Here is a 27,682-nt window from a genome sequence, read left to right as displayed (position 1 = left end):
TAAAATAAAAACTGAATAAAATAAAAACAAACAAAATAAAATGAAAAATAAAACATGAATTCAAAAAAACGGAATTAAAACAAATATAATAAAATACAAGCCAACAAAAAACAAACAAAAAGTAAAAGAAAAAAGGTCTAAAAGTAAAAATCAGATAAAAGTAGAATAAATGAAAATAAACAAGGAAATGAAATTAAAAAGTTAAAGCATAAACATCCCCCTGACAAGCTACCTGAAAAACTTCTTTCTGTTATTTCATATACAACATATATTGTCCCCAAACTCATGTTCGACACAGACTGCATGCCCCAAAAAGCCCTTTCATAGTAAACTCCCTGGTTGAAGCGAATCAGCTTGCAGGGTTTTATTCAGACACCCAGCCCCCAAAATTAAGAGTCGAGCCATTTTTGGACCCGACCGAACGTCACAGTTTGGGAAACCGTGGTCTGAATGAAAGATGTGCTGTTCAGGTAAGCCATCTGTTTCACTGTTTGCTTGATTTAATTTCAAAGACAAGCACAAACAAATGCGAAGCCACTCGCAAATGCACGTGAGGTGGCAAGATAAAATGTCAGGAAAAGCAATAAAGGAATAGTCTAGGATTTGTGAGAAGACACACTGTTTAAACTACGTGTCACGTTTCAAAACGCTGTGCTGCCCTGTGGAGGATTTAATACAAATGCATGAATAGGCAATATGTTTTTTCTTTATTTTATGTGCTCTGGTTGCATAATGGTTTGTGTTTGGATCATTGTAAGCATATTTTCGATTATCGCTGCATAGGAAGGCTGCATTTGGGAATGACTGTATCACCATAGTGATTTATATTTTATTGCATTTTGGGATGCCTACAATTGTATGAATGTTCTGTTGTTGTTGTTAAGAAAAACCCTTAATAAAATATAAGTTCTAAACCACGTGTCAAACCCAAGTCACCCAGATATGGCCTGCAACATCCTTTTATGTGTCCTGTGAAGGCAAATCATGTGTCGACTTCATGTTTCTTTCAAATTGTCTTCACTTTTAACACTACTGAGATATGAGTTATTGCAAGATTTTTTGTTACCAATCCCCCCTTTAAAATAAATTGAAAAATTGTTGAACAAACAATTTAATGGCTTCTGATTTCAAAACCAGTTATCTAAAAATTTGTTGTGTATATCACTGGCATCGGGCCAAAACCTCATAAGTCACATTTTGGTGAATTTCATATATTTTTTAAAATCTATACTGTTGGTCAGGGGTGTTACTTCTACACATTATTGACAAATCAAAAGTTAAAAAATAGCTTGCTCTCTTTCACCATGCAATGCTAATGGTTGAACAAACTTGTCATTTTTGGGGTCTCCTGAAAAGAGTCTATTTCGTAGATACAAGGTTTTGGCCTGATTTAAAAAAAAAAATACAGAGCGGTTTAACACATTTGGCATGAGATGCTCGAAAAAGTAAAAAATACTGCTATTAAACCGTTACTGTGGTGTGGAAGCGACAACTATGTACTGATGCTAGGTGGCTAGTTGTTGGAGTTGCAAAACTCACCTACTTTACAAACGTTTTTAGCTTTACCAAAGTTTAACACATCTTGTTAGATGTTGGAATGGATATAAACCCAATACTTGTACATTTGTGCAACCGTTGTTACAATATTTCACTGGAGTGGAGGCCAGGAAGAAACCATGGGATAAATATAGTGTAACCAATGTATGCTGGTTAACTTAGCTTAGCACGAAGGTAGAAAACATGGGCTAACTGCTAGCAATTATTGTTTGTCTTTGTTCTTGCCATTCAACTGTCATTATGAAAATCACATATTTTACAAAGACTTCACGGTCTGCCGAATTTCACCATGTCTGAAGTTTGATGTTAGAATAGGTAAAAAAGAAATATTTTTGTAAATTACTGCTACAAAAACAAAAACCTCTCCTACCTAGTTGAATTATCTTAGCACAAAAACGGTAAAACTGCTAAATTCTCCCATTGTGTTCAGTACACAAGTGTAAAAATCAAATTTTACAAGTCGAGCATTTTCATTTTTACCGGTCAGTTGTTGAGTGATTGACAGAAAGGTGCGCAGGTGGCAGGTCTGCATCACATTTTTATGGTTCTGAATTTGAAGTCGCGGATAGTGTAGTGGTACACACGCCTGAGTTGTGTGTAGGCAGCGTGGGATCGGTTCCCGCTCAGTGACGGCGTCTGTGTGTGCCCTGCGACTGGCTGGCGACCAGTTCAGGGTGTAGTCTGCCTTTCGCCCGTAGTCAGCTGGGATAGGCTGCAGCAGCTTCCCGCGACATTGTACAGGATAAGCGGTGTGGAAGACGACACATGAATTTGAATCTTGGCCCTGGTTTCCTCCCACATTCTAAAAACAGGTGTATTCATTGAAGACGCTAAATTGGTCATAGGTGTTAGTGTGTGTCTGTAGCATGATCTCAGACTGGACTATTCCTTTAAGGCTAAATATGTCAAGAACTCACAATGACAGAAAACACATGAGGCGTTAACACTGTACAAGCATCCAGATGGTAAAAAAACCAACAACAACGTAAATATATACATTGAATGCACAATGCATAGCTCGTTCTTGGTAATCCAGGCACCGCTTTGAAGATGAAAAATTAGCAGTTGCATGATCCTGAATGGGGAAACCAAGTTCGGGTGCTCGAAAAAGGCGGAGATGGTCAATGTGCATCCACGCCTGAATGATTGAGTCCAGTTAAGAGTTTGTCCATGGCGGTGAGAGTGTTAGATCGGCTCCACATAGTTGGCGGGGTAGAGACCCAGCTGACCGCTGTCCAGGCGACCTTTGCACCAGCCCTGCTCATCTTCATCCTCCAGCTTAGTCAGTTCATCACCTTTGTTGAGAATGGAAAACAGTTTCACGATGACAAGCAAAAAAAAAAAGCAATTAATACTCAGTCTGGTACAGGGGGCCCTTGGTTCATATAACATGTTCTGGATTGTGTAAAAATTTTGGTGACGCCATCGCAGTAGCAAGGGCGCTCTGTTAAGAACCGAGGACAATGGGTTATCATGTGACACATACCTGCTCGGAAGCTGAGCTCATCCTGCTCCTGGCCCTCATAGTCGTACAGCGCCCGCACTCTGACACCACCAGCTGAGTCCTCATCAAAAGGGTTGCCGCCACCGTTGGTGTCGCTGGCCGAGTTTGGCGCCGTCTGGTCCTCGTCTGACCACTCGTTGGAGGCCCTGTGCACCTGGTTCTTCTCGTAACTGCTCACGCTGAAAGAAACAAAGACCAAAGAAAACGATACTTTTATTGTCTCAGAACCTCTGAATACAACACATACAGAAGCCACGTTTTTACTGAGCGGTATTCACTTTGGAATGCTAGATCTTAATCTGATTTGTGCTTGTTGTTTAACTATAGCTATCAATTCTCTGTCAATCAATCAATGAAAACTACAACTAACCGTACACCGTACCATATCTGATTGTGGTTGGTACGCCATCACAAAGGTCACTGGTGCTGCATTGGCACTAGAAGGTGACACGGGACTGGATTTTCATTCCCTTGCCACCCCACTCCTGAAAAAAATCCAGTCCCATCCCAGTCCTACACCACAGTAAAAACATTTTTTCTAAATTATGTACTGTCTCACTGCCGATGAAAACAGCTCCTATTCAGAATGACTCCCACTTCTATACCACATCCATTTTGGAGGTCATTTGCTGTGAACCTTTTATCCTGTACCGCCCAATCCCGTAATTAATGGTAAAGTTGACTCCCATTCCGTGGGTATCCCGCGGGATTCCTGAATGTCAACCTCTAATTGGCACACACAGCCGACATTCGTTGCCCTGTGATTGACTCGTCTTGGTGGAAATATTACTCAAGGAAGTGATTTCAAGTCTTGTACAAGCTAGCTCCCGTGTCCCCAGTCCAAGTTCTTGGGCAGGGCTACTGCCTCAGCAATACAAATGGGGTCGACCTCGAATGCAACTATAGACCTGCCAACCCACCCACGTACTCTAAATCTCCATTGACAAAGGACACCGATGATCAGACATTTACAGGGAATCATCAGTTTACAACAGTCCACTCAGTTAGTGCTGTTCTTATTGTTTTTTATTGGTATTATATTTATAGCCTAGAAGTGTTTCACACAAATATTAACTGTAATTATGAGTTGGTGCTAACTAATGGCACACTCTAAATTGAAGTTTTTTTTAAATTATGTTTCATCGCCGCCATAGCAACGGAAGTCTACCGTAAACTGAGGACTCGCAGAACAAGACTTTCTCACCTGCCCTGGTCTCCAGCTTGGGCCCGGTCAACTGTCGCCGTAACATTGGTCAGCATGATGGAATCACTGCCTTTTTTTGACTTTTCCTTCTTAGTGATGCTGTGAGTAAGCTCTGGGTTGTACTCCTGCAAAATAAACAAGTGTAAATGATTGAATCACCGCCATCGGATGTTGCGCTGATGCCGACACAAAGACAATACCTCAAACTGCGGCCAGTTCATGTGCATGCCGGGGCCATGGTTGTTGTTGAACCATTGTAGATCTTCTTGAGCACTGGCCGATGTGATGGCGTGTTCAAGTCCCTGGTACACTGATGCGTAACTGTGCAAAGACAGCCAGGGTTCAGATTATAGTTCTGAATAAAGGTTGCCATATCTGAGTCAGTCATCACATGAATCTAACCTTTGGTTCTCTGTGAGATTGAGGTGGCGTTTGATGTCCAGCAGTACCTCCCTGAGGAAGCTCAGCCTCTTCTCTTCAAACTGCTGACTCTGGTCGAAGACCTGCTCCATATTCTCCATGTACTGAGGGGTGCACTTGTTGAGCTCGTCCAGAGCTTTTTCATACTTGTCCTTGGCCTAAAGATAAAAAACATAAAAAAGGAATCACTACTCAATGGTGTGAAGGTCAAAGGACAGCAGAGATCTGCTGAAGTTGGAGTCCTGACAACCTTGGAGAGAGAGAGAGAGAGAGAGAGGTGAGGGTGCGGTATTGAGTCACACATTAACAATATTGATAACAACCATTGCAGCTTCTGCTCTTAAGAAAATGTGTTTTTGTGTCTTTTGTTAGAACACAGGATCTTCTGAACGTTCTCACCTTCTGTGAATCAAGTTTGCATTTGTCCACTTTCTCATGGAGTTTTTTTAGCTGGTCAGCAGTCACTGAGGTTTCGCTCTTGCCGTTGGCCTCCCTGGTAGATGCGAGCCTTTCCTCTTTGCAGGCCACATGGTATGACTTTTTGGCGGCCTCAAGCTGGTGGAAAAGATGACAAAAGAAACGTTTGTCAACCAAGTAATGGTAATCCACAAACAGCCAAATCTGAAAGAACTAGATCTCCTGGTTGTTGAAGAAAACAAACTCAATAACTTATTATCTACAACCACCCAAAAAAGTCTATAGCTGCCTTGTATTCACAGCTGATATTCTGATATGGGAAAATTCCCCTCAAGTTCCCTTACCTCCTTCAACTTTTTAGCCCAGGGCTTCTGGGCCTTTTTGAATCCTTCATCTGCCTCTTTGGTTTCCTTAAAGCCCCCCATCATCTGTTTGTGGTATGAGTCTTTCTGCCAGTTCTTCACCTTCTCAAAGTCCTCATTCATTAGGCTGTTCTTCACTTCGTGATGAAGATCACTGACCTTCTCCGCCTCCATCATCAGCGACATCCAAGCACGTTCTACCGAGCCATACTGAGGACCTGTTTGGTTCAAGGGGATGAAGTGTAAGCATCATTGTAGACCTAAATTTCATAGACCTGTGAGCTTCAGACACCTCTGACCTTTGTCCACCAGCTGTCTCCATCTCTTGGACCACTCAGTCAACTGCTGGGAGTAGGCTTTCTCGATCTTAGCTCGCTCCTGGATGCAATTCATGAGGTCATTGCAGAGCCTATGACCGTCATCGATTCGCTTCACTGTACGCTTGTAGTTCCCCACCTTTCCAATAGAATAGAAGATTCTAACTCAGACATGACTATATGGACATCAGTAGCCTGAACATTGTTATAATACATGGCCACCTACAGGAAGTGAAAACAAGTGAACGTTTGGAGATGGACCCCTTTTGAGCTTGAACCGCTTATAGTCTTCTGAAAAGTGTACCTCCCTACCATAACCCTAAATGTAACCTGTAAACCACACGGTAACCCCAAACCATAACCTTATTACCAAACCTAAACCTAAGCATACTGCCTAATAGCAATCGCTCACCCTTCTCCCCTCAACATAACTCTACACCGGTCCGTAACATAACACTAACCTCTCAACATACCCGCTAAACCATAGTCATAAAACTATACATGACAAAAAACATAACCCCTAAACTAGAACCTGACCCCAAACCATAACTCTAGCTAACTAAAAACAAACAGCACCACCTAACAACAGACTTAACCATACCCCTGATATATAACCACTAAACGCAACCTTCACTTCAAAACACCACCCTACCACTAATCATAACTATTACCCTAATCATACCCGCTTAATATAAGCACTAAACCTGACTCTTACTCCGAACCACAACCCTAGCTCTTAATCATAGCCGTAATCCTAAACGTAAGAAAAGCCTTTACTCTGTGGAAATTCCTCTCAAGTTTCTCTGCACCAAACCCACCAAACCCTTTATGCACTGGGGCACGGTCATGCCAAAAAAGTCTTTCCCAAAACCTTTCCCACAGTTTATAGCATATATTTGTCAAAAGACAAAAAAATGGGAAGCAAGGAATACTGTTTTTTTTTTTTTGTATTGACTAAGATTTGTATCTTAAGCAGTTTAGGTGCTCTGTGGGAATAACCTTATTTTTGTCATGGTAACCGTGTAATTAAAAAAAATGGAGGCAAAGACAGGAGAAGAAGCTTAGCATACAGACGAGATACCGTTCCATTTCAAAAGACACAGCACAAAACTCTGAACTGTGTGACAGTATGATCTATCTGCTTAGGTGTGACTGATCAGCTACTATGCTATTCCCGGGAGACTGGCAGTTTAATTATTGTACGGATATAAATGAACTTCGAAGCTCATGAAATGGTGAAATCTCCGGGTGTTTAATGTTGATGTTGAGCAACGCCACACCCCTGCTTGAAATGAACACGACAAGTGCTTGCATTACACCCGCAGATGAATCGTCGGCCTGGCAGAGCAGCTGAGTCAGCAGCACTGCAGCACTGCGATGCAGTGAGCCGCGGTGATGTAGTGACGGCAGGCTGGAAGACGACACCTTTGCTGCTCCAGCTAAATGTGTGACTGAATGATGTGTTGATAACAGAACACTGCAGAGTGGAAAGGCACACATAGTTTCTTCTCAATTTCGAACACTGGTGTCAAACTAAATGCCCGCGAGCTGGATCTGGCCCTCCACCGCCTTTCTTGGGCTCTCTCGGATGGAGTCAAAGCAATTTCAAATGATTTTGTTTTTGTGTTTTTATAGTATATTATATAGACGGTTACTGTTGCACTTGTGTGCACTGTTCATTCCCTAAAAATAAAAAGACAAATGCCCGATGTTGCATTTTCCTAAAGGGAAAAGACTCAAGCTGTTTGTACAAAAGATGTACAGTTTGTTTTGCATTTTGTTACCGACTGCCTAAAGGCCAACCATCATGATGTGGCCTACAATGAAAAGTAGTTTGACATCACTTATTACGCCTTAAAGTGGAAGTCAACCCAAACATATTTTTTTCAAGAATATGTTTTATGCAAGCCCACTAGTTGAAACAAGGTATTCTGATACATATTGCGTTTGTGGAATAAGAGTTAATCTACCCATTTTTAGCCATCTCTGAGGGTGGCCATTTTGTCACTTCTGTCGACTGAAAATGACATCACAACTGCTGAGGGCTCAGGTAACGACCAATCACAGCTCACCTGTTTTCTGAAGCTGAGCCGTGATTGGTCATTACCTGAGCCCTGAGCATGTGTGATCATTTTCAGTCGACAGAAACGACAAAATGGACGCCCCCTGAGATGGCTAAAAACGTTTGGATTTTGCTGCTTAACTCATATTCCACAAACACAATCAGTTCCACAATTAATCAGAATGCCGTGTTTCAACTAGTGGGCCTCCTGGGAACATATTCTTGAAAAAAACATTGTTTGGGTTGATTTCCGCTTTAAGGACCAACCTAATGTGAGGAAAACATATCCTAATAATTGGGCTGAATTTGAGCATGATTCTCCTCTTCCAATTAAAGTCAGCAAACATTATCGGATGTCTCTCAAAGATTACACTGACCAATTATCCTGTGGTGTGAGAAGTTCTTGATCTTCTTCTTGTCAGATATGGGAGATTTCTCTCATCCCAGTTTGCTGGAATGCAGCAAAACCACTAAACTGCCATATTGCCTCCTTGTTGCTCAACAGTGTTCAACTCTCATATATAATGAATGACCGCTGGGAACTCCAGTTACTCATGGGTTGCTTGTGCTTGGAAACCCTAGTTGGTGATACCATGTCATCGTGAACACACATACACATACACATTTACATGTACATTTTTGAACCTAGAGACAACAAATTTGGTCAAATTTGAACACTGTTCACCACTTCCAAAGTGAGAAAAGACCCCTTTCTCACATATGTGAAAGTACACTCTGACCAATTGTCCCATGGTGTAGGCGGTGCTAATTGTTCTCACCGATCTGCTGGGAAAAAGGCCAAGGCTGCCAACCATAATTGTTGAACCTGTTCAATATTTGTGGTTTAAAATCCTTTTCATACTTTTTTTTGGGTCCGTCCGCATGTCTTGGGGCACCATGCTACCTCTCATAGGTCAGTGTTGGTACTACAAGAGCCTGTTTTAGGGCTGGAGACCGATTTTCGGTGCATCCAGTAGCAGTAAGCAAACGCTGATTTTTAAACATTTTTTTTAAATGTGAGAGAACCCACGCATGATGAGGAAAACATAATCTGTGTATCACTATTTAACTTGGGGTCCAATAATTATCCTTATTGTGTACGAGAAGCTGTACTGTAGCTGAGTTGTCAGCATGTCTACCTCACAGTTATGAGGTTTAGAATTAGAATCTCAGGTCCGGTTTCCTGGAGCTTATAGGTTTTCTTTGAGTATTCCAGCTTCCTGCCAGATAAAAAAAAAAAATGCATGTTCGGGTTATTGAAGATTTTAAAGTGTTCATAGGTGTGAATATGGGTGCGAATGGTTATTTGTCTATATGGTTCCTGTGATTGGCTAGCGTCCAGACCGGAGTGTACAATGCCTCTCTCCCAAAGTCGGCCGGCATAGGCTCCTGCTCACCCATGATTCTAATGAACATAGTATAGAAAATGGATACAAACTGTGTACACTGGACTTTAGAGACATGCATTGACCCCTAAGGTAAAAGTATGTATGACATTTATGACATATGCAAGTGACAAATACATAAGCCATTTGGGATATGTTGTACACAGGATGATAAATAAATATATTAATCCATCACAACAGAGCTCCCAGCTGAGGCCGGTTCACCGAGAGTTCATACCATGCTCCGACGTCTAATCACCAAAGGCTTTCATTTTCCGTCATCCTCACCTCCCAAAAACTGTCGGTGTTCTCCTCCAGGCTGGCTGACTCTTCGAAGGCGCCAGACATGGTGGCAGTCGGGGTGGGGCAATGGCGTCTTCGTTAGCTCCTCTCACGCACTGCGAGGGCGAGATGAGAAAGCATATGAAAATCCTGCATCATAAGAAGATTCCAATGCCGCATTGCATATTTTAATCCCTAGGATAGTGTACTTAGTAATATTAGATAGTTATGCAATCGTGCACATATTTTCTCCACAGGTAAAGCTGATTTTAAGACATTACACGGTACAAAGTCTCAATCTAAAGGTGAAACACTATGAAGAAAACAAGCAGATTCTTAACCCTGAAATGCTTTCTGTATGTTTCTACTCCCCTTGGGCTGAGATCAATATATGGAAATACCGGCTATTAATCTTCACTGGAATCGACCCGTGACATTTCCTAGGGGACAAGAGGAGCCTAAACTTGCAGAGTCACCGTTTCGTCAACAAAACGCAAGTCTGTTGTTGCAAATTAATTCGGAGAATGAAGAGTCAAAGAGATCCAGTCAAATATTGTCCAGACAAATTAGCTCACAGCGCTCTGTGTGCTAATTTCCATCCACGACTCTCGTATACACATACCAGAAATGACTGTACATCTTTCTATAGCACACACATAGAGATGCCATTTGCTTAATATAAATACAGGAAGAAACATCCTGCATTGTGCAAATGTTTAGTCCATGGACAAAGCCAGCAGTCCAGTTGGTTTCTGAGGTAGTTAGTAAGCAGTATTATTCAAAAACATAATTTTGTGCAAACCTGAATTAAAGATTAGTTTCTCGAATTTAGGTGTGTTCTCCAATGAGTCATTCTACCCCTATCTTGCCCCGCAATGTAAATTGTTAAAACTTCTTACATTTCCTTTCAATGCATCAAAGTTCAAAGGTTGTGGGTTTGTATCGAGGCTCCGGCCTTACCGTGACTACGTTTACATGCAGTCAATATTCAGTCAAAATTTCGATTTCTGAAACATTCGGAATAACCCGTTTGCATGACAGTCACTCCCGCATAGGAATAAAGCAGCTGCGGTTTCCTCCTCACTCCAAAAGTGTGCTTTTGAGCTGTGTCTCTGAGCTTCGCCATGTTTGTTTAGCTCTGCTTGTGTATTTCCGGCGAGTTGCACGCGAGACATGCAGACTTATACACACACATATATGTGTGTCTATATGCACACTCTGCCATTTCATCGTAGAGACAGAATATAACGTGAAAACGACACAGAGAAATTAATGTATTCGAGTTAGGCTTGCTAAGGTGAGGATGGCACACATAGAAGTACTTCCTGCACTACAGAGATCAAGATTCCTCGCGACTAGAGGAAGTGCATGCGTAAAACCAATGCTTTGTTCCGAAAGCGGTAACTCGATCACTCGATGACACAATATTCGAGTTACATAAAAGGTAGACCAGGGGTCTTATTTTGGGTTTTTAAAAACCTGAATAAGGGCATATTCTGGTTTTTGCACGTGTTTATATGACCTTTAAAAACCCTAATACAGTACTGCCAATATTCGGGTTTTAAAAGGTTTATTGATTGCATGTACTGTAAACATTAGTCTGTGTGGAGTTTGTATGTTTTCTTTATGCTTGCTTGGGTTTTCTCCAGATACTCTGGTTTCCTCCATCCAAAACAAGCATATAAAGTTGTTTTTTGTTAATGTTTTGTCTATATTTAGCCTACGATCGGATGGCGTTCAATCAAGGGTCAACCCCGCTTCTTGCACAAAAGTCAGCTGGAATAGGCTCTGGCAAACCTGTGACGCTACTGAGGATAAGCGACAGAGAAAATGGATGGATATCAGGTGAGGGGAAAATAATGTTCACAGCCCAAGTCTTGAAGTCATCAAGGCACAATGACCAGTCTCAAATCAAGGTCTCAGAGTGGTGTTGTGTCCTCAAGGGCTGGTTACATAAACATTCAAGTATATTCTCAATCTTTGAGGGACAAGTCAAGACTGAAGACTTCAATCAAAGTCAGGTTTCAAATATTTGATTGTTACACATTGTAATTCAAGCATTGATTCTTTGGACGAGACATAAAGTGACAACTCAGGAATTTGAGGGACAACAGTCCAATCTCAAGCCTTCAAAGGATGCATTTGAGTCAAGTCTGACACCTTTAAGAGAGACCTACTTTTAGGTGTCAAATTGAGGGAAGGCTAAGCCAAGTCTTTGACAAATTCAAATTAAGGTTTTTTGAAGACTCATGTCTCTGAGGGGAAAGACTTAAGTCACATTAAAGTAAAATAAATTCACAATTCGCAGAGTGAGATGAGTTTAGGCATTTACAGGAAGGAGCGCATTCAGTTCAAATCTGTCTGCCACAAATCCATTACTTGTTTCTAAGTCTTTGGGGTACATTCTAATTCAGGTTTTGTCAAGTCTAAGGCCTTTAATGGGCAAAGCAAGAAAGTTTTCTAAGGACAAGTCACATCTGAAGTGTTTAGCTCCTTATTGGTCCAAAAATGATCTGCTGGCTTCATAATTTGTCATAAATTCAGTCAAACCTTCTGGGTAATCCAATTTTTAAAGAGTCAAACATGGACCATATATTTTAAAAGCCTGATTTTTATCTATTAAAAACAATCTTTTGGTTTTCTCAAGTACAATTGGTTCCATCAATTTGTGTTTAGATCTTGAACCTTTTCTTTGAATTTATATTAGGAATTGACTGATTATCTGTCTGGCCGATTATCGGCGCCGGTATTGGGCAATTTGACACAAATTGGGATCGGAAATTTTTCAAAAGCTACTTGCCAATAACTGATCATCTTAAAATTGGGTAAACCTCACGGAATTATTTATTTATGTATAATTCTGTTCATGTTGTAAGAGATTCTGTTGAGCCTGGGAACTTGCACCGCACCTGCACTTTTTGTTTTTGTTTGAACTTGAACAAAGCTAAAGTAAACATTTCACATATACTGAAATTTTGGGAACGTTTATTTACTGTAGAAACCTTTAGGGAGCTATTTATTTGTTTAAGTTTTCATTGAACTTCCTAAGACTTGCTGCTGTGCCTGGGAGCTCCCTGCACTTTTTATTACAATGTCTAATCAAAGATTAATATATTATTACACATATATAATAATCCATTATCTATAATTAAAAGAAAAAAACCTTTGTCATGTTGAAAATCTGAAAAGCTGTTAAATAAACATGATTAAAGGCACTTAAATGAAGTGTTGGTGTTTGTATTATTCAAAATTTTGACATGAATGTTTCCTTTTTACAGCAAACAAATATCGGCTCCAAATATTGGTTATGAAGCTCTTTGATTACTCCAAATCGATATAGGTATCAGCCCTGAAAAACAACATACTGGCCTATCCCTAATTTATAGAGCAAAAGATTGTATATAGGGAACATTTCGAGGAAAGTGCGACAGAAACAATAGAAAGAGAATGATGTGTTTTGATGAGAGATCAGTGAGTTGGGGACGGGGGGTGGGGCAGTAGCAGCGTGGGTATTTGGGTCAACCATCACGACACTTATGACAATGAAGGGGGCAAGAGAGAGATGTCACTGGAGTGGTGGAGAGAGCAGGAAAGAGAGAGAGAGAGGATTTTCTCCCAAATCTAAAATCCACTCCATTGAAAATTTGTGGCCCAAATCCAGTTAATGGTTTAGGGTGATGAGACAGTGTTTATCAAGCTTATTTGATCCATTCGCCTCACAACACGAAGAGGCTTTTGTTTGACGCAGCCCTAACAGCTTCTTCCACTTTTAAACCAACGTTACCGAGCTGATAACACACTAACAACGAAAGGCTATCCCCTAGCTCGTCCCTTAGCCAAGGGAAAAAACGGCAACTACCGATATGGCGAGCTAGAGGCATCAACTCAACAAGACAAAGACCAGCACAACCCCCTGCCTGAACAAAAGCTTACCCCCAGTCCTCCATTAGCGGCGGCCCAGGCTGCAGCCAGGAGAGAAAGAAGACACGTGGTCTTGGACAACAATCTCCTCCACTTCGGAGCAACAAGAACATCAACAGATTCAGCGAGGATAATATGTGTTTGTGTATCTCAGCGAGAGAGCGATAATCCCGTCGTGGTTAGCTTGAGTGGTTCTGACAGAGCGTTGAGCCGGAGGGACACAGGAGGAGAAATGAGGCGGTCGTTGGGGGGGCTCTAGTTGGTGGGTGTGTTGCTGCTTGGGCGTAGGGCTGGTTACGCCTCTCAGCTCCTCAGGTTTTGTTTTGGTTTACAGATTTGCTCCTTAAGGATGGATTTACACTGGACAGTTTAAGACAGCGGTCCCCAACCTTGATTGCACTAAGGACCATTTTCACTCAATATTTTGATGGATCGGCATAGAAACAGAGGTGGGCGTTTTACTCAATTTTGCTGGTCCGTCATTCGTCATACGACAGCGGCCAGGGTACCCGTCCGTCATTCGTCTGTCTGTCATTTTTCGTGCCTATTCTGCCGATCTTGTAATCGTCAGCCCGTCAGTCAGTCAGTCCGTCAAAAGTCCGTCGGTTCGTCAGTCGGTCCCGCCAAAAAAGGTCAGAAAAACAGGTGTCTGCCAGTGACGGACTAACGGTCCATCAGTGACGTACTGGCGGATCGTCCCTAATGGAAGCGGTTGGTGCCAATTACATTGTCGGATGAAAACCCACTTCCGTCATTCTCAGTTAGTCTGGTTCAAAAGGTGTCCCGTAATTTGTTAGCAAAACGGGCATCCGTCAGTTATAGACTGATGGACCGGTCCATCAGTCTGACGGAATGCCCACCTCTGTAAACAAATAAAAACAGTCCTTAAGAGCCTTGCACTGTTTTTTATTTCTTCGCCTCTTGTCAGGCCACTGTTGTAAATAAGAATTTAGTTCTTAGTCTGTTTTGCCTGGCTAAATAAAGGTTAAATTAAAAAATAAAAAACAAAAGTTTCTTTTTGGTGCCATCTTGGGACAATGGGAGACAATGACACCAGACCTCTAATACAGTCCAATATTCTGTAATTTGGTTTTTGGTTGCCAAAAATTCAGATTCACAAACATAGGATATTGGAAAGGCAGTTTTGAAGGGTTTATCGCCCCATTTGTGTGTCTGTTGCCATATATTAGGCACACTTGGATTGCTGTACTGTAAAACTGTAGCGGTAAACCTGTAATTTTAAGTAGGACTGCTGATATTGTCTCTTAAATGTAGCTTTCTTTTTCTTGAAAGTTGGAAGTTCTTGTTTGTCTTATCATTTGGCCATTTTCCATTTCTGAAGAGGCTATCTGAAGACGCTTTTGCTCATTTTTGTTCGCTTGTGGGCTTACTTTTTTACAATCACATCACGTGACCAAGACAAGCGAGTTAACGTGTATGGAAGCACATGCTTTAAATCGGAATTGGGCACTTGGACCTGCAATGCAGCCTTATACTAAAATGAGCACCTACCATGACGATAAAGAGCATAATAACGTAGTGTTTGGAGTGTACGAACAGCATGAAAAACCTCGGCGGAGGTCAGTTGAAGCTCGAGGCAGTGTTTGAGAAGCTGATTACACAGAGGGCGGAGGCGATCTTCGCAGAGATACAAGAGTAGAGTACAAGAGTAGAGATATACGGTGGCTATAAAAGGGGGAGAGGGTCAAACCGAGAGTCACACTAATGATATTTCGTGGGCCTACAGTAATACTACTTCTCAAGGGATTAAAACCTGGAATAAGAAACACTTGCTAGAAAATTTAATTTGTATTTTGCTATTTCAGGATTGCCATGTATGCTGCTATACATTCACAAGCATGATAGTATCATCACGATACTACTTCCAATTTCAAATGACAGTTTTTAGCCATTGGTCTAATTCATTGGCGTTACGTATTTCATTGGGGTCCGAGCAGCACCAGTCAGAGCAAAGGCCGTCCTTGGGATCAATGTGACTCTGAATTTTTGCAAGACTGTGTTCTGTTGTATGTATATTAGGTATCCAAAAATTGACCCCAGAGAAACAAAAACAGTGCTCACTGGAAAGTTACCCCAAAAAAAATCATCTCCTGACACAAGTTTTGCCTTGAGACATGAATTTGGCAGATGTGATGAGGCAGACGTGCTAACAACTAGTTCGCAATGCAGCAGGTTAAAATAAAAACAATTTTAAAAAAACAGACAATGGATGAGAACAGATACAGAACCTGAAGTATTCCCGATGCCGCTGTTGCTCCACCGCGCCACTATGCAGCACGCCTTTGACACACATGCACACACATGCACTCGCATTCACACTGCAAGAGTGAACTTTGCTATTTCCTTGCAAAGACACATCAGGCCATCAATAATTAGCGAGGGAGGATCACAGGCGAAAGGGAGGAAGAACATGGAGGAGAGACAAGGGGTGGCAAGGTTGACACGGCACTGAGTCACCATCGGGTCGGCTCCCATTCAAAAGGGAGGAGGGACACGTATGAGAATAGTAATGCCTTTTCTGAAAGGAAGTGTGCAGGAGTGGCTTTGGGTGTCTTGGAAAGCACTGTATAGGTGATATTTATTATTATCATTATTATTATTACTCAAATTCGGCATGTTAGGTTTATTGAAGGCTTTAGGTGTGAATGCGACTGTGGATGTTCATTTGTCTATATGTGCCATGTGATTGGCTGGCGACCAGTCCTGGTTGTACACCATTTCTCTCGCCAAAAGTCAGCTCCAGCTCACCTGCAACCCTAATGACAATATGAATACTAACACTACCACTTTGGGAAATAATTAACTAGCAACAATAAACCCATAAATATTAATAACTTTTTACAAAAATCCATGTCATGGCATGTTGGTTATTCCAACTCCTTCAAACTACACAGGCCTTGAAATAAGTGGTTTCACTTCGCAGATTGTGAGTCTAAATTAGCATTTTGGGCTACATCAAAACACAATAAATAGCAAAAGACAACGGAGACGGTCCCAAAAACAGCTTCGCTGGGCTGGACATGCATGCCGTAACACGCTTATGTCACCTACCAGTGCTCTACGCTAACTTTTGCGCTGTTAGCAACTTTTTCAGTTGGTTGCACCAGCACAGATTTGGTTGCACCCTTTTTTGGGGTAGTAAAGCATGACCATATTTGCTGATGTAGTTTCACATAACGTAAGGACTGACAGTGATTCAAGATATGATATTTGAAAAATCTTCTACTGTAACAAGAACTGTCTGCAACAAGCAGTGGCTGACAAAACATGGCAATTATTTTATATAACTTTAACAAAACTAATAGTTAACTAATAGTTATCATTATCATTATTGTGACATAAAATGGCCTATATGGTGATAGATGATTTTTTTTTCTCCATTTTGTCCAACTCTATGTTGGATGGATGAATGAAATGCTGTTCAAATGAATAACTTGTTCCACACCAAACAGGGCTTTGTGGACAGAATAGGGCCTTCCTTAAACTGTTCTCACGAAGCTCAATACATGCAATTGTCCTAACCTAACCTCTAACGGTTCCATTCATTGATTGAGTGTCTTAGTGTAATGTCTAATACAGATGACACACACACACACACACGCAGACAGCCAGATGTTCTGGCCATCTGCAAGTCATCTAATCAGATTTCTTCCTCGGTGTGGGTGGGCTCGCTCTATCTGACCTCTGTGTTCCATCCCACCATTGTGTGAGCTAATTTATGACTTCGCAAATTAGAGTAGAGAATGGCTTCAAGTCTAGGGTTATCTCTTGGATATTGATAGGCAATTCTAAAATGGAGTCTGGCTTTCTTTTGTCGGTGTGGAATGAGCTGATGGCCACAGGTCTGGACAGCACATCCAAGTTGAGGGGATTCACCTTAATGATCTACTACATACTTTAAGAGGGGTACACACATAACGATAACACTGTTCAACACATTTTTACTAATTGTGTTTAATCAGAAATGCAAGTAAACTTTGCCAGATTATTTCTTGCGCTGATTCTGAATCTGCCTTTGTTTTTGCTCTAGCAGATCAGGTTTTCATAACAACAACAACAATAACAACAATACTGCTACTACCACTACTACTACTACTACTACTACTACTACTACTGATAATAATAATAATAATAATAATAAAAAATAATAAAATTAAAGTTTAATCATTTAAAAACACAAAAAGCCAATTATAATTTTATATTAAAGTGAAAGTCAACCCCCAATTTTTCTTTACAATAATATATTCTATGCAGCCCCACTAGTATAAACACGGCATTCTGATGAATATAGCATTTGTGGAAAATGAGTTAAGCATTCAAATCCACCCGTTTTTGTTTATCTCTGGGTGCGGCCATCTTGTTGTCGACTGAAAGTGACATCACAGTTGGTCAGGGCTCAGGTAATAACCAATCATGGCTCAGCTTCAGAAAACAGGTGAGCCGTTATTGGCTTAGCCCTGAGCAACTGTGATGTCATTTTCAGTCGACAAAAAGTGGTAAAATGGCCTCCCGCTGAGATGACTAAAAACAGATGGATTTAGCTGCTTAGCTCATACAACCAGAATGACGTGTTTAGACTAGTGAAGGTGCATACCACATAATATTGTAAAGAACATTTTTGGGTTGACTTCCTCTTTGAAAACACAAATGAAAATGACTAACAAAACAAAAAACAAAAGGACTTCAACATAAGCTAATTTGGCTTTTCCAAGGCTATTTCAGCGAATTACATTGATTGCAGGATCCATATCAAACATTGAAATCATCACGTGACACGGATCCAACCATTTCCGCACAAGCAAACATTCCACGCCAACGGGAATCAATTACACGCATGCACTGTCACCATGGCAACACCAAGCTTACATTTCCCCCAGTAAAGTTATTCCAATTTGAATCAAATACAGTAAGTATATCACTGTGAATGACACTTAGGTTTATAAAAGAGCAGCTGTCTTATAGCCGTAATGACTGAAGGAACACTTCAGCCCAAACAGCACCTGGAATGAAATCAATGGAGCTTATGAATCATTAAATATAAGTTATATTTTAAGTGTACGTAAGGATGGCTGAATCCTTTCAGTATAATATAGTCAATAGCCTTGGAGAACATCCGTTTAAGCACAGTGATGACATGAGCTGTTAATGGCCTCCACTAAGACCAGACCATATTTTATTAATAATCAATCCATCCATGCTATCATGTCAAAGTCAAAAGATAAGCAGGAGCCGTGAGTTTTTTGCCATGCTCCGATTAGCCTTAGCTTCTGATAAGCAACACAGGCATATACTAGATTGCTATGTGAATTTGTGGACGCGGTGGCTGAGTGTAGTGTATGAAGTGCTGCCTCCACCAATGAAAATTCAAAGTGTGCCCTATTTCTTGATCCTCTGGGCATTTTGAGTAAAATTATTAATAAAAAATTATTGAGGCATCTGGCAACTGTTTTAAATTATAAAAAATAAAACAAAATACATACTATACCTACATTAAATGACACCCAAACAATGGCCTTACTGTTAATGATACAATTCTCTCACGCATCTGTGTATCTGTTTTTGGCCTTGGTTGAGGTCTACTGTCTGAGTTACTTTGTAGCTCACGACTGAAATGAAACTTTCACTTCTGTAAAGTTACTGTATATGTGTTTCGAATATCAACCACTGACTGAAAGTTGCAGCGTTGACTAGATCAGTGATTTTTCACATTGTGGGCCTCCTCCAATGGTACATCAAAGAATCACTGCCTAACTACTCTACACTTCAGTTGTATTATCTAACTTTAAGGTACAATTCATTTGCATTCATTATTTAAGAACAGTTTGTTTTAAAACATGTATTTAGGTACAATCTTCATTAAACATGTAATACATTGTAATTGAATCAAAAATGGAATTCCCATTTCAGGTAGCCTATATGGCAATAAACTGAGTTGACAACACTTGGAATTCCTTCTTATGACAAACCTAGCTTGTCTGCGGGGTGACTAAACTGGAAAAAAAATTCCCCAACCAATGGTATACAGATATCGTAATTATCCGAAGTAAATCTAAACCTGTAAGTCAACAGTCTTTAGGCACTTCTGAGGTCATTAAAAGAGAAGCAGGTGGAAGAGTGAGCAGCAGATGTTGACACGCTGACCTCGGGAGACACGGAATGGGATGATCATGTCCCTCGGGAATAATGACAAGGTCGAAAAAGACAATTTTGGGGTTGAGTCTTATTAATTACATTAATAGCTGGTGACGCCTCGTCTGTCTGTTCATGCAAATGGATAATGTGACAATCAAGTCATCCAATGAGATACATGTCTTATAATAAACCTTATCAAATACAGTATATTAGCATGGGGAAAAAAACATTTTTTTTTCCTACACTCATTCAGACTACATATTACAAATAATGCAACCATGTATCTTTTTATTTATCAGCAAGTTAAGATATTTAGTAGTAAGTTAAAATGGATGCCACAAGCCTCACAATAAAGTGGTAGAACCATGTGATTACTCCAATCACCAAATATGGGTAAAATGGGCGGAGGTAATACAATACCTGTCAATACCTGTCTTGGCTGAAAATGTTACACAATACAATGAAAGAAAAAAAAAAGGAAATAGAACAACTTGCAATATACAGGTATATTAAGAAAAAATATAAATCTCAATATAAATGTAGAATGTAATAGAATGGAACATACAAATACACTATGTTCAAATCCAACAAAGAAATGTGTGTATATACACATGTTACTGCGTATATCTACATAGGTTTGATTCTAAATGTTTGCCGTCAATGTTATACATTAATGGCCACATTATGCCGCCGCCCCTGTGTGACCTATATCTTTGCTACTGTAACAATGAAAATTTCCCCACTGTGGGATCAATAAAGACATTCTTATTCTTATTCTTAAAATCATTTAAAAAATACAAAGAATAAAATATTTAACAGGTTCCCTAATAAATGTAGATTTTGTTTGGTAACTTTTATCATTAAGTTCAACACATGAATAACTTGGTTGGGGTTGGGACTGGTTGGTGGGTGGGTGTGGAGATTCAAAGAAATGCTCCTTTGAAAATGACATACAAAAATGAATTATTTAGAAAATTAATTGACATCTAGAAATATATTTACAAATAAATAGTAACTCGTTTTCAGACATTTTCAGACCCACTTTTGCCCTTATGTTTGAAAAATATTTTAAAATATCTAAATAAATTCCAATTGGCTGACAACCAATTCAGGGTGTCCCCCGCCTGCTGCCCGTAGACAGCTGTGATAGACTCCAGCACGCCCCGCAGCCCTTGTGAGGATAAGCGGTATCGATAATGGATACATAAATAAATTCCTGGGATTGAATAGCTGGACTGTGAGAAGACAAATAAATATCTCCTTGGCTGTGAATGAGTTAGAAATATTGATTGACTCATTCAATCTCAAAGACATATTTATATGTCAAGACATATAAATATTTCCATGGCACTGAATGAGTTAATAATAATGTATTAATGATCATAAATAAATAAAAACAAAAGCATGATTTTTTTAACAATAAAAAATAAATATATGCATGCACAATGCAAGCTGTTCACCAACAAATGAATATATATTTTTTTAAGTTTGTATAGCCACTGATGCAATGGCACATAATTTGTATAGCGACACGAACAACAGGGGCCTTCACCTGATGAATACTTTTACTTATCGAGTGGTTATTTCATTTTTGTATGTATGCAAAATTGAAATGTCACCTCTAACATCGCCTGGCCAGGTTCATGTAAACGTGAGCTCAGCTGCTTGATCTTCACATTGCGTGCAGCAGGCCTGTGCTGAGACACTTCAGAACCGCGGACAGAGCCCACCCAGGAGGCACAACATCAAGGTCGGATGCAATTGCACACTTGTATGCATTCTTTACTATTGATTGTCTTAATATGAATCTGCAATGAATTTGTTTGAATGGGAAATGAAACCAGTGACACAGCAGCAGCAGGAACAGAATATCGGTGGCTCAAATGACACCACACTTAAAAAGTGAACCCACTGTATGTGGTTGTCTACGAAACTGCTATATCACCACCACTGTTTTTTTTTTTAATTATTATTTTATTAATGCATTTTATTCATTTATTTATTTATTTTGTTGTAACATCATACTACACTCTTTGGTTTCCATTCTCACCTACGTTGTCGTGAAATGAAAATAATTCCTATTAAATTACGTTTTAATCGCAGTTACAGCGCACGTAAGATGATAGAGAGCTAGCAGTTAATGTTTAGTAATCATATGAATGAATTGAAAAGATGACATACCGACGAGAGCGATCCACTTGCTCGCTTCAGACCTGCAATACGGGTAGCATCGTCAGACGCTGGGGGATGTCGAGACAAGCGGGATGGCATCAAGATAGAGATGGCAAAGCGCAGTTCCCGGAAGCTTTTGATCTGCTTCAAAATAAAGGCCACCACGTAGACGGCCATTTCAAAATAAATTCATCCACCCAAGCACCAGATACGCTGAGGGAGTCGCCCTGGCTGCAGAGCGTGTTCGAGGTGTGGCTCGAACCTTTAGGTCCTAAAGATTTGTCTCCACTCCGCTCACACGGATTCCAAGCGCTTTCTTTATTCTTTTTTTGTTCAACTATTTCCTTGGTGGTTTTAATGATGCGACGCTTTATGACGTCACGCCTACTTTTCAACACTTTACTGAACATAATTTTTTTAATACTTAATTGAACAAAGATAATTACAAACGTTCAACCCTCAGTCAGTCGGGCCGGAGCTATGAGCTGTTGGACAGAAGTGGTCGAAACGGCCATTTGACGTCCATTCTGGGTGAACAGAGGGTTGCAGAGAGAAAGCTTGTAAAGCGTGCTCAGGGGCCCTGAAAATGGGGGAGTTGGTGTTGGTTCTGAGTGTCTAGGCTAGTGGGTTCAAAAGTTCGAAAGTTGTTAAAAGACGTCCTCCACTTAGAAATGAGTGTGATATGTAATACCACATGTCCCCATCAGAAGGCAAACTCTCGGGTATTAGGGTTTCAGTCGGTTGATAGTTTGTAATTTTTTTTGTAAAAATACGTGTTTTTAAAATGTGACGTCATAGGACGGCGCATTATTATAGCCGCCAAGGAAACAGTTTTACACAAAAAAAGAAAAAAGAAGGCATTTAGATGTAGAGAATTCATGTGGGCGGAGTCAAACATTTAGGTCCACTCCACAACTAGCCGCGCCTTGAACTGCGCTCTGCAGCCAGGGCTTACTCACGCTAACAGAAGGAAATACGTTACGTCTTTAAGCCATATTTTCATGCTGTGTGTGGACGAGGCACATTTTATTTCAATCCAAAACGAGCCGTACAGAAACAAATCCACCTTGATATTCATCTTAAAGATCAATTTTGTTTAAAAATCAAATTCAATTCGCGAAATATTTCCAATATATTGTGGAAACTTATGACTTTTGACTGTTAACGCGGGAACATATCATTATTTTATGTTTTGGCATTTATGATTGTGCAATTCTGAAATACCTTAATGTAATTTAAACATGTGCATGTACTTCTCCGATGTATGTAAATAAATAATTAACAAAATAAATGTATACAATGTTAGCAAACTAATGAGAAACTAAGAAAAGCCAATTGTAATTTATTACAAATAATACAAACATAATTACAAAGAATAATCAAATTGACTTCAAGACAAGCTGATTACTTGGTTACGATGCTATTTTAACGACATGAAATTACAGTATTGATCTTCCATTGATCATAGCATGATCCATATAAATTTTATAAAACATCTGTGTCGTCATTTTTCCTTTCGAAGGAGGCAGGTTCGGCTGCAGTTCCCCTCCACCGCTAAAGGAGGCGACATGTGGAAAGAGGCTCCGAGCGAAAGAATAAACCCTCCTCACCAACCACGTACGGTCCTTCCGGCTCCTGTCTACTATCAAGTGGAAAGGTAAAGATGCTACCGGTGTCCAAATCTAAATATATCTGGCACATCGTGACTCTTAATCAAAATCCACTGCGAACATCCGAGTGTTGTACTCCTTTGGGTCGAATAAATTGATGTATTTCGAAAGTCACTGTTATGAACCAGCTGATATTAACGCGAGAAAATAAGGGCTGACAACCCTCTAAGATATTCCCCGATGGCTGCCATTTTCTTGGCTGAAGCGAGCTGCCTCTGCCTGTCGTTATGTCAGTGTGCCCAGCGTATGCAAAATGTGAAAAACAAATGAGCCTTTGTTTTTACGTTGGTGCTAATGTTAATTGTTTTTACTTCCGCGAAGCACACACTCACGCTACATGGGACATAAGTGGGTGGGCTAGCGAGTTAGCATGCTAACGGCGCGTTTTCTGTTCAATATGATCAGATGCTGATGCCCAAGAAGAATCGCATTGCTATCTACGAGCTCCTCTTCAAGGAGGGAGTCATGGTGGCCAAAAAGGACGTCCACCTGGCCAAGCATCCCGAGCTTGCCGACAAGAACGTGCCCAACCTTCATGTGATGAAAGCGATGCAGGTGAGTGTGGGATAGGACCCATTGCACATACCTTTCTAAATCCTTCATTCGTCCATACCGTATTGGACATAACATGCATGCTTTATGCATGTGCAGTCCCTGAAGTCGTGCGGCTACGTCAAGGAGCAATTTGCCTGGCGCCACTTCTACTGGTACCTCACCAACGAGGGCATCCAGTACCTGCGGGACTTCCTTCACCTGCCCTCTGAGATCGTACCCGCGACCTTGCGTCGCCAGACCCGCCCCGAAACTGCCAGGCCCAGGCCCAAGGGTGAGCCCGATTAATTGAATTCGTACATTTTAGTTGCGCTTGATTGAATAGCCAGGGCTGTGTTAAATCCGCAAGAAGCACAAAGCATTGGAGTTGACTGTGTGATGAAATTCAAGTATTTGGCCCCTTAAAAAACAAACAAAAAAAAGCAAGATTCATTACATACAGCAATAGTTCAACCTGCACATATCCGATTCATAGTCCACGCGAGTCCACGTCATACGTAGTCTGTAAATGGTTTGGGGTTGACAGGACGTCGGTGGGAATAACCTTGTTAGATGTGCCAAAACGGTCACCGTGAATAGCAATTCTCTGTACCACGAGCCATATGGATTACGAGGAAAACGTGGCGACCGCGCAAGCACGCTAAACAAAATAAACACACACACATAGAAAACAGTGGCTGAGTTGAACCAACAAATATAAATGCACGCACGCACTCACGCACACACACACTCAGTGCTTTAGCGAGCAAGTCAAATTTCACATCCTGGATGATTGGTTAACATTCAGTGTACTCGCTTTTAGTCCGCATCATTCATAACTAGCCTGTCTTCCCGAGGCATGTTGCACAAACTACGACGGCTTATACGTGTGACGCCAGGAGGCACCCAAACATGAATAAAGTCTACATATCACAGAGATGAATGAGTGGTAAAATGCACTTTTCGGTCAATTGCAGTTTTGTTATGACGTTAAGTTTGTCATGACGTCTTTTTTTTTTTTTTTTTTTTTTTTCAATCGCTGGGTGACACTTCGTCACACATCAAATACATTTTTTTTTGTCATTCTGATTGCTGTAGTTAACACCTTTTTTCATTCTGATTGCTTTAGTAGGCAGCAGTGGTACACCAGTACTTACTGCTGCTCAAAATGTCACATCATTATGGAATAACAGCAGAGACATTTAAATGACATAAATATTCCCAAAAATCAATGTAAGTCTATACATATTTTTTTGTTCTTTATTGTTAAATATTGTAGAATATCATTGTTTTTCAGAAGCTGCATTTAGCCATTTAAAAGAGATGTTCACAAACACTGTCAATCCACAATTGGTCTGTGAAGCTAGTGCAGATTTAAAATATTTTTTGTAGAATATCGTCAAATTATCGTAATGAGTTTTTGGAAAAAATATAGAATTTTTTTTTTCCATATCGCCCCCTAACCCTAACCCCCCCCCCAATATAGATTTTACCAGGCATTGTGATTTATACCAATGGCATTTCAGAAAAACATTCTACCTGTTGCTCAGCCTAACTCTTAATTCATAAACATTACTAAATATATTACTTTATTGCATATTGATATTATATCATCAAAACAACTGTATAGAGCACAACCACAGCTGCATGCAGATTGCTGTACTTAAAGTAAACATTGGACATAAAAACAAAAGACCGTTAAAACGCAATTAGTGCAAAAACAAATCTAGAAGTTTACTTGTGTCTCTGATTTAAAAAAAAAAAAAAAAAAATGTAGTAAAAATTTGTTGGACACTTATTGAAAACTCTTACTTGCATATGAAAGGTGGAGAGGTTATTGTTTGGAAGGGCAAGCCACCGCTTTTTCCGTTCTTGAATTCAATGGTGATTCTCGTCTTTATTAAAGACAACTTTGGTTGGCCACATGGCGCCTTATTGAACAGTCACACTCAATAAGCACAAAAAAAACCTTTTGAAATGCCTCAGATGAATGCTTATTTTCATGAGGTGCTGCTGTGCACTATGTAAAGGCTTCTTTTTACTCCTGCGATGAGCACGTCACTGCGGCAATGTCGCACGCAGTTTGCCTTTATACTCGTGTGCAACCCACACGCGTTGTTTTGAAAATGTTGCAGTTTCACTCCAAGTCTGGGAGTTGTCACTATGGCTGATACTAACGAGGACACCGCATGGCGGAATTTTGTCTTCCTTTTATGGCCAATTCCGGTCGGCGTCATTACTGCCAAACAACAAAACGATGGCGACAACAATGGATATTGTGCCTGCTACAACAAAGGGACCTAGATGACTAGACAATGCATTTAAAAGGTGGAACGTGTGTGTGTATGCTTTTACACACACAGTGACATAACACCCGTGCCGCTGCTAAACTAGGTTGGTTCGCAGCAGCAACAAGTGCGGATCCTCTCCTCTGTTGATAAATAAATCACTTAAAGAACCGAGCCGGGGAAAAGTGTAATTCATTGGAACATGTGACATAACGGACCAATCACGAGAGAATGCCTGCGGCGTCGTATACGCAGCAACAATTTCTGACATGTGCGCGGCCTGTGTCGCAGACATGTCGGCTAACACGCTGCGCAGCACGTGTCGGTCGTGTGATGCAATGGTGCATTTGTCGCGGGAGTTTAAAGGAGCCTTACACAGCAACATCTCAAGCTACCTAACTTCAGCCGACAATGTGAAGTCAACAAAAATACAAAGGAAACATTGAGGGCTTGTCCAAGTAGCGACCTAAAGAACCAAAACATAGCCGATACTTCCTCGATGCAAAACAGCATGATGTGTTCTTAAGACCTACAAGAAAACACTCAGTTGTGAATAATAATGGTCGAAAAACAAATCGTGCCTAACAAGGGCTTGCATAAACTGAGTTTCCATTGTCGCACCTCACACACAACTCAGTTGTAGACAGTTAAAATGCAGTCACATGTTTTGTAACATCATATTTGAGTTCAAACTACTCACCACTGGAGGGGGAACAGGAAGGTCTTTGCACTTGGACGCTCGCCACCCACACACAGATGATCGCTTCCACCTTTTTGTGGAGAAGCTGAACATTGTCAATTGTTGCAGGAGCAGAAGGAGACAGGCCTGCCCGCCTTAACCGTGGAGAGTCTGACAGGGATGCTTACAGGCGATCTGCTGCACCACGTATGTATTGTACATCTTCTGCGGTCACGTAGATGCGTTAATGATTTTGAAGTAGTAATAGTGAAAATAAACACGTGGCTAATTTATAATCTTTCAGCTGGTGCTGACAAGAAAGCAGAGGCTGGTGCTGGAGCTGCCACAGAGTTCCACTTTGTAAGTATAGACGCACGTTTCAGTGACAATACTGTTAAGACCTATTGAAAAAATATGTTTTAATAAAACATTTTTTATTTTTTTCAGAGGGGCGGCTTTGGGCGCGGCAGAGGACAGCAGCCTCAGTAAATTTTTACTTTCTGTACAATAAAGAAAATCCAAAACAAGTCAAGCCCTCAGTTTTGTATTTGAATATAGAATCTTAAAATGAATAGAATACTGTATCTCAAGCAGGGGTACCAGACTCATTTCAGTTTAGGGGCCACATTCATTCCAATTACATCAAGTTGGCTAGACCAGTACATTCATGGACTAGAATGTTTCTAACAAAATTTTCTTTGTTTTGGAGCTAACAATTAGAAGTACGTCCTGAAAATATTCACATTCAATACAATATT

The 27,682-nt window shown here is 40.5% G+C and overlaps 2 protein-coding genes across 4 annotated transcripts; one reads left to right on the top strand and one right to left on the bottom strand.

Moving 5' to 3' along the window:
* Window positions 1–349: 349 nt before the first annotated feature.
* pacsin1b (protein kinase C and casein kinase substrate in neurons 1b) lies at window positions 350–24,252 on the bottom strand. Of its 3 annotated transcripts, none has more exons than XM_086040650.1 (10): window positions 24,013–24,252; window positions 9,517–9,626; window positions 5,764–5,920; window positions 5,447–5,682; window positions 5,085–5,240; window positions 4,668–4,843; window positions 4,466–4,586; window positions 4,266–4,390; window positions 3,044–3,240; window positions 350–2,852 (listed from the first exon to the last, which is right to left on the bottom strand). In XM_086040650.1, exons 2-10 carry the CDS (start codon window positions 9,574–9,576, stop codon window positions 2,743–2,745), a joined length of 1,338 nt encoding a protein of 445 aa, XP_085896776.1. In that variant the 5' UTR covers window positions 9,577–9,626; window positions 24,013–24,252; the 3' UTR covers window positions 350–2,742. The 3 variants fall into 3 exon arrangements, with proteins under 3 accessions (XP_085896776.1, XP_085896774.1, XP_085896775.1); XM_086040648.1 differs by lacking the exon at window positions 24,013–24,252 and adding an exon at window positions 21,766–21,995; XM_086040649.1 differs by lacking the exon at window positions 24,013–24,252 and adding an exon at window positions 13,444–13,639.
* rps10 (ribosomal protein S10) lies at window positions 23,279–27,451 on the top strand. The gene is made up of 6 exons (XM_086040651.1): window positions 23,279–23,413; window positions 23,832–23,981; window positions 24,078–24,252; window positions 27,054–27,131; window positions 27,229–27,284; window positions 27,372–27,451. The coding sequence occupies exons 2-6, from the start codon at window positions 23,832–23,834 to the stop codon at window positions 27,411–27,413; spliced, it is 501 nt and encodes a 166-aa protein (XP_085896777.1). The 5' UTR covers window positions 23,279–23,413; the 3' UTR covers window positions 27,414–27,451.
* The last annotated feature ends 231 nt before the right edge of the window (window positions 27,452–27,682 follow it).

The sequence above is a fragment of the Filicampus tigris genome, chromosome 9 (genome assembly GCF_054856515.1).
Source record: "Filicampus tigris isolate MCC_2025a chromosome 9, RoL_Ftig_1.0, whole genome shotgun sequence".
In the NCBI taxonomy this organism is placed as follows: Eukaryota; Metazoa; Chordata; class Actinopteri; order Syngnathiformes; family Syngnathidae; genus Filicampus; species Filicampus tigris.
This window is presented reverse-complemented; position numbering and strand designations above follow the sequence as displayed.

Coding starts and splice junctions, on each gene's coding strand:
- pacsin1b (XM_086040650.1), bottom strand. CDS start 9,576: ATGTCTGGCGCCTTCGAAGAGTCAGCCAGCCTGGAGGAGAACACCGAC. Junction 5,241..5,446: donor GGGCTAAAAAGTTGAAGGAG/GTAAGGGAACTT, acceptor CTTTTCCACCAG/CTTGAGGCCGCCAAAAAGTC. Junction 4,391..4,465: donor TGAACTGGCCGCAGTTTGAG/GTATTGTCTTTG, acceptor TTTATTTTGCAG/GAGTACAACCCAGAGCTTAC.
- rps10 (XM_086040651.1), top strand. CDS start 23,832: ATGCTGATGCCCAAGAAGAATCGCATTGCTATCTACGAGCTCCTCTTC. Junction 27,132..27,228: donor CAGGCGATCTGCTGCACCAC/GTATGTATTGTA, acceptor ATAATCTTTCAG/CTGGTGCTGACAAGAAAGCA. Junction 27,285..27,371: donor CTGCCACAGAGTTCCACTTT/GTAAGTATAGAC, acceptor TATTTTTTTCAG/AGGGGCGGCTTTGGGCGCGG.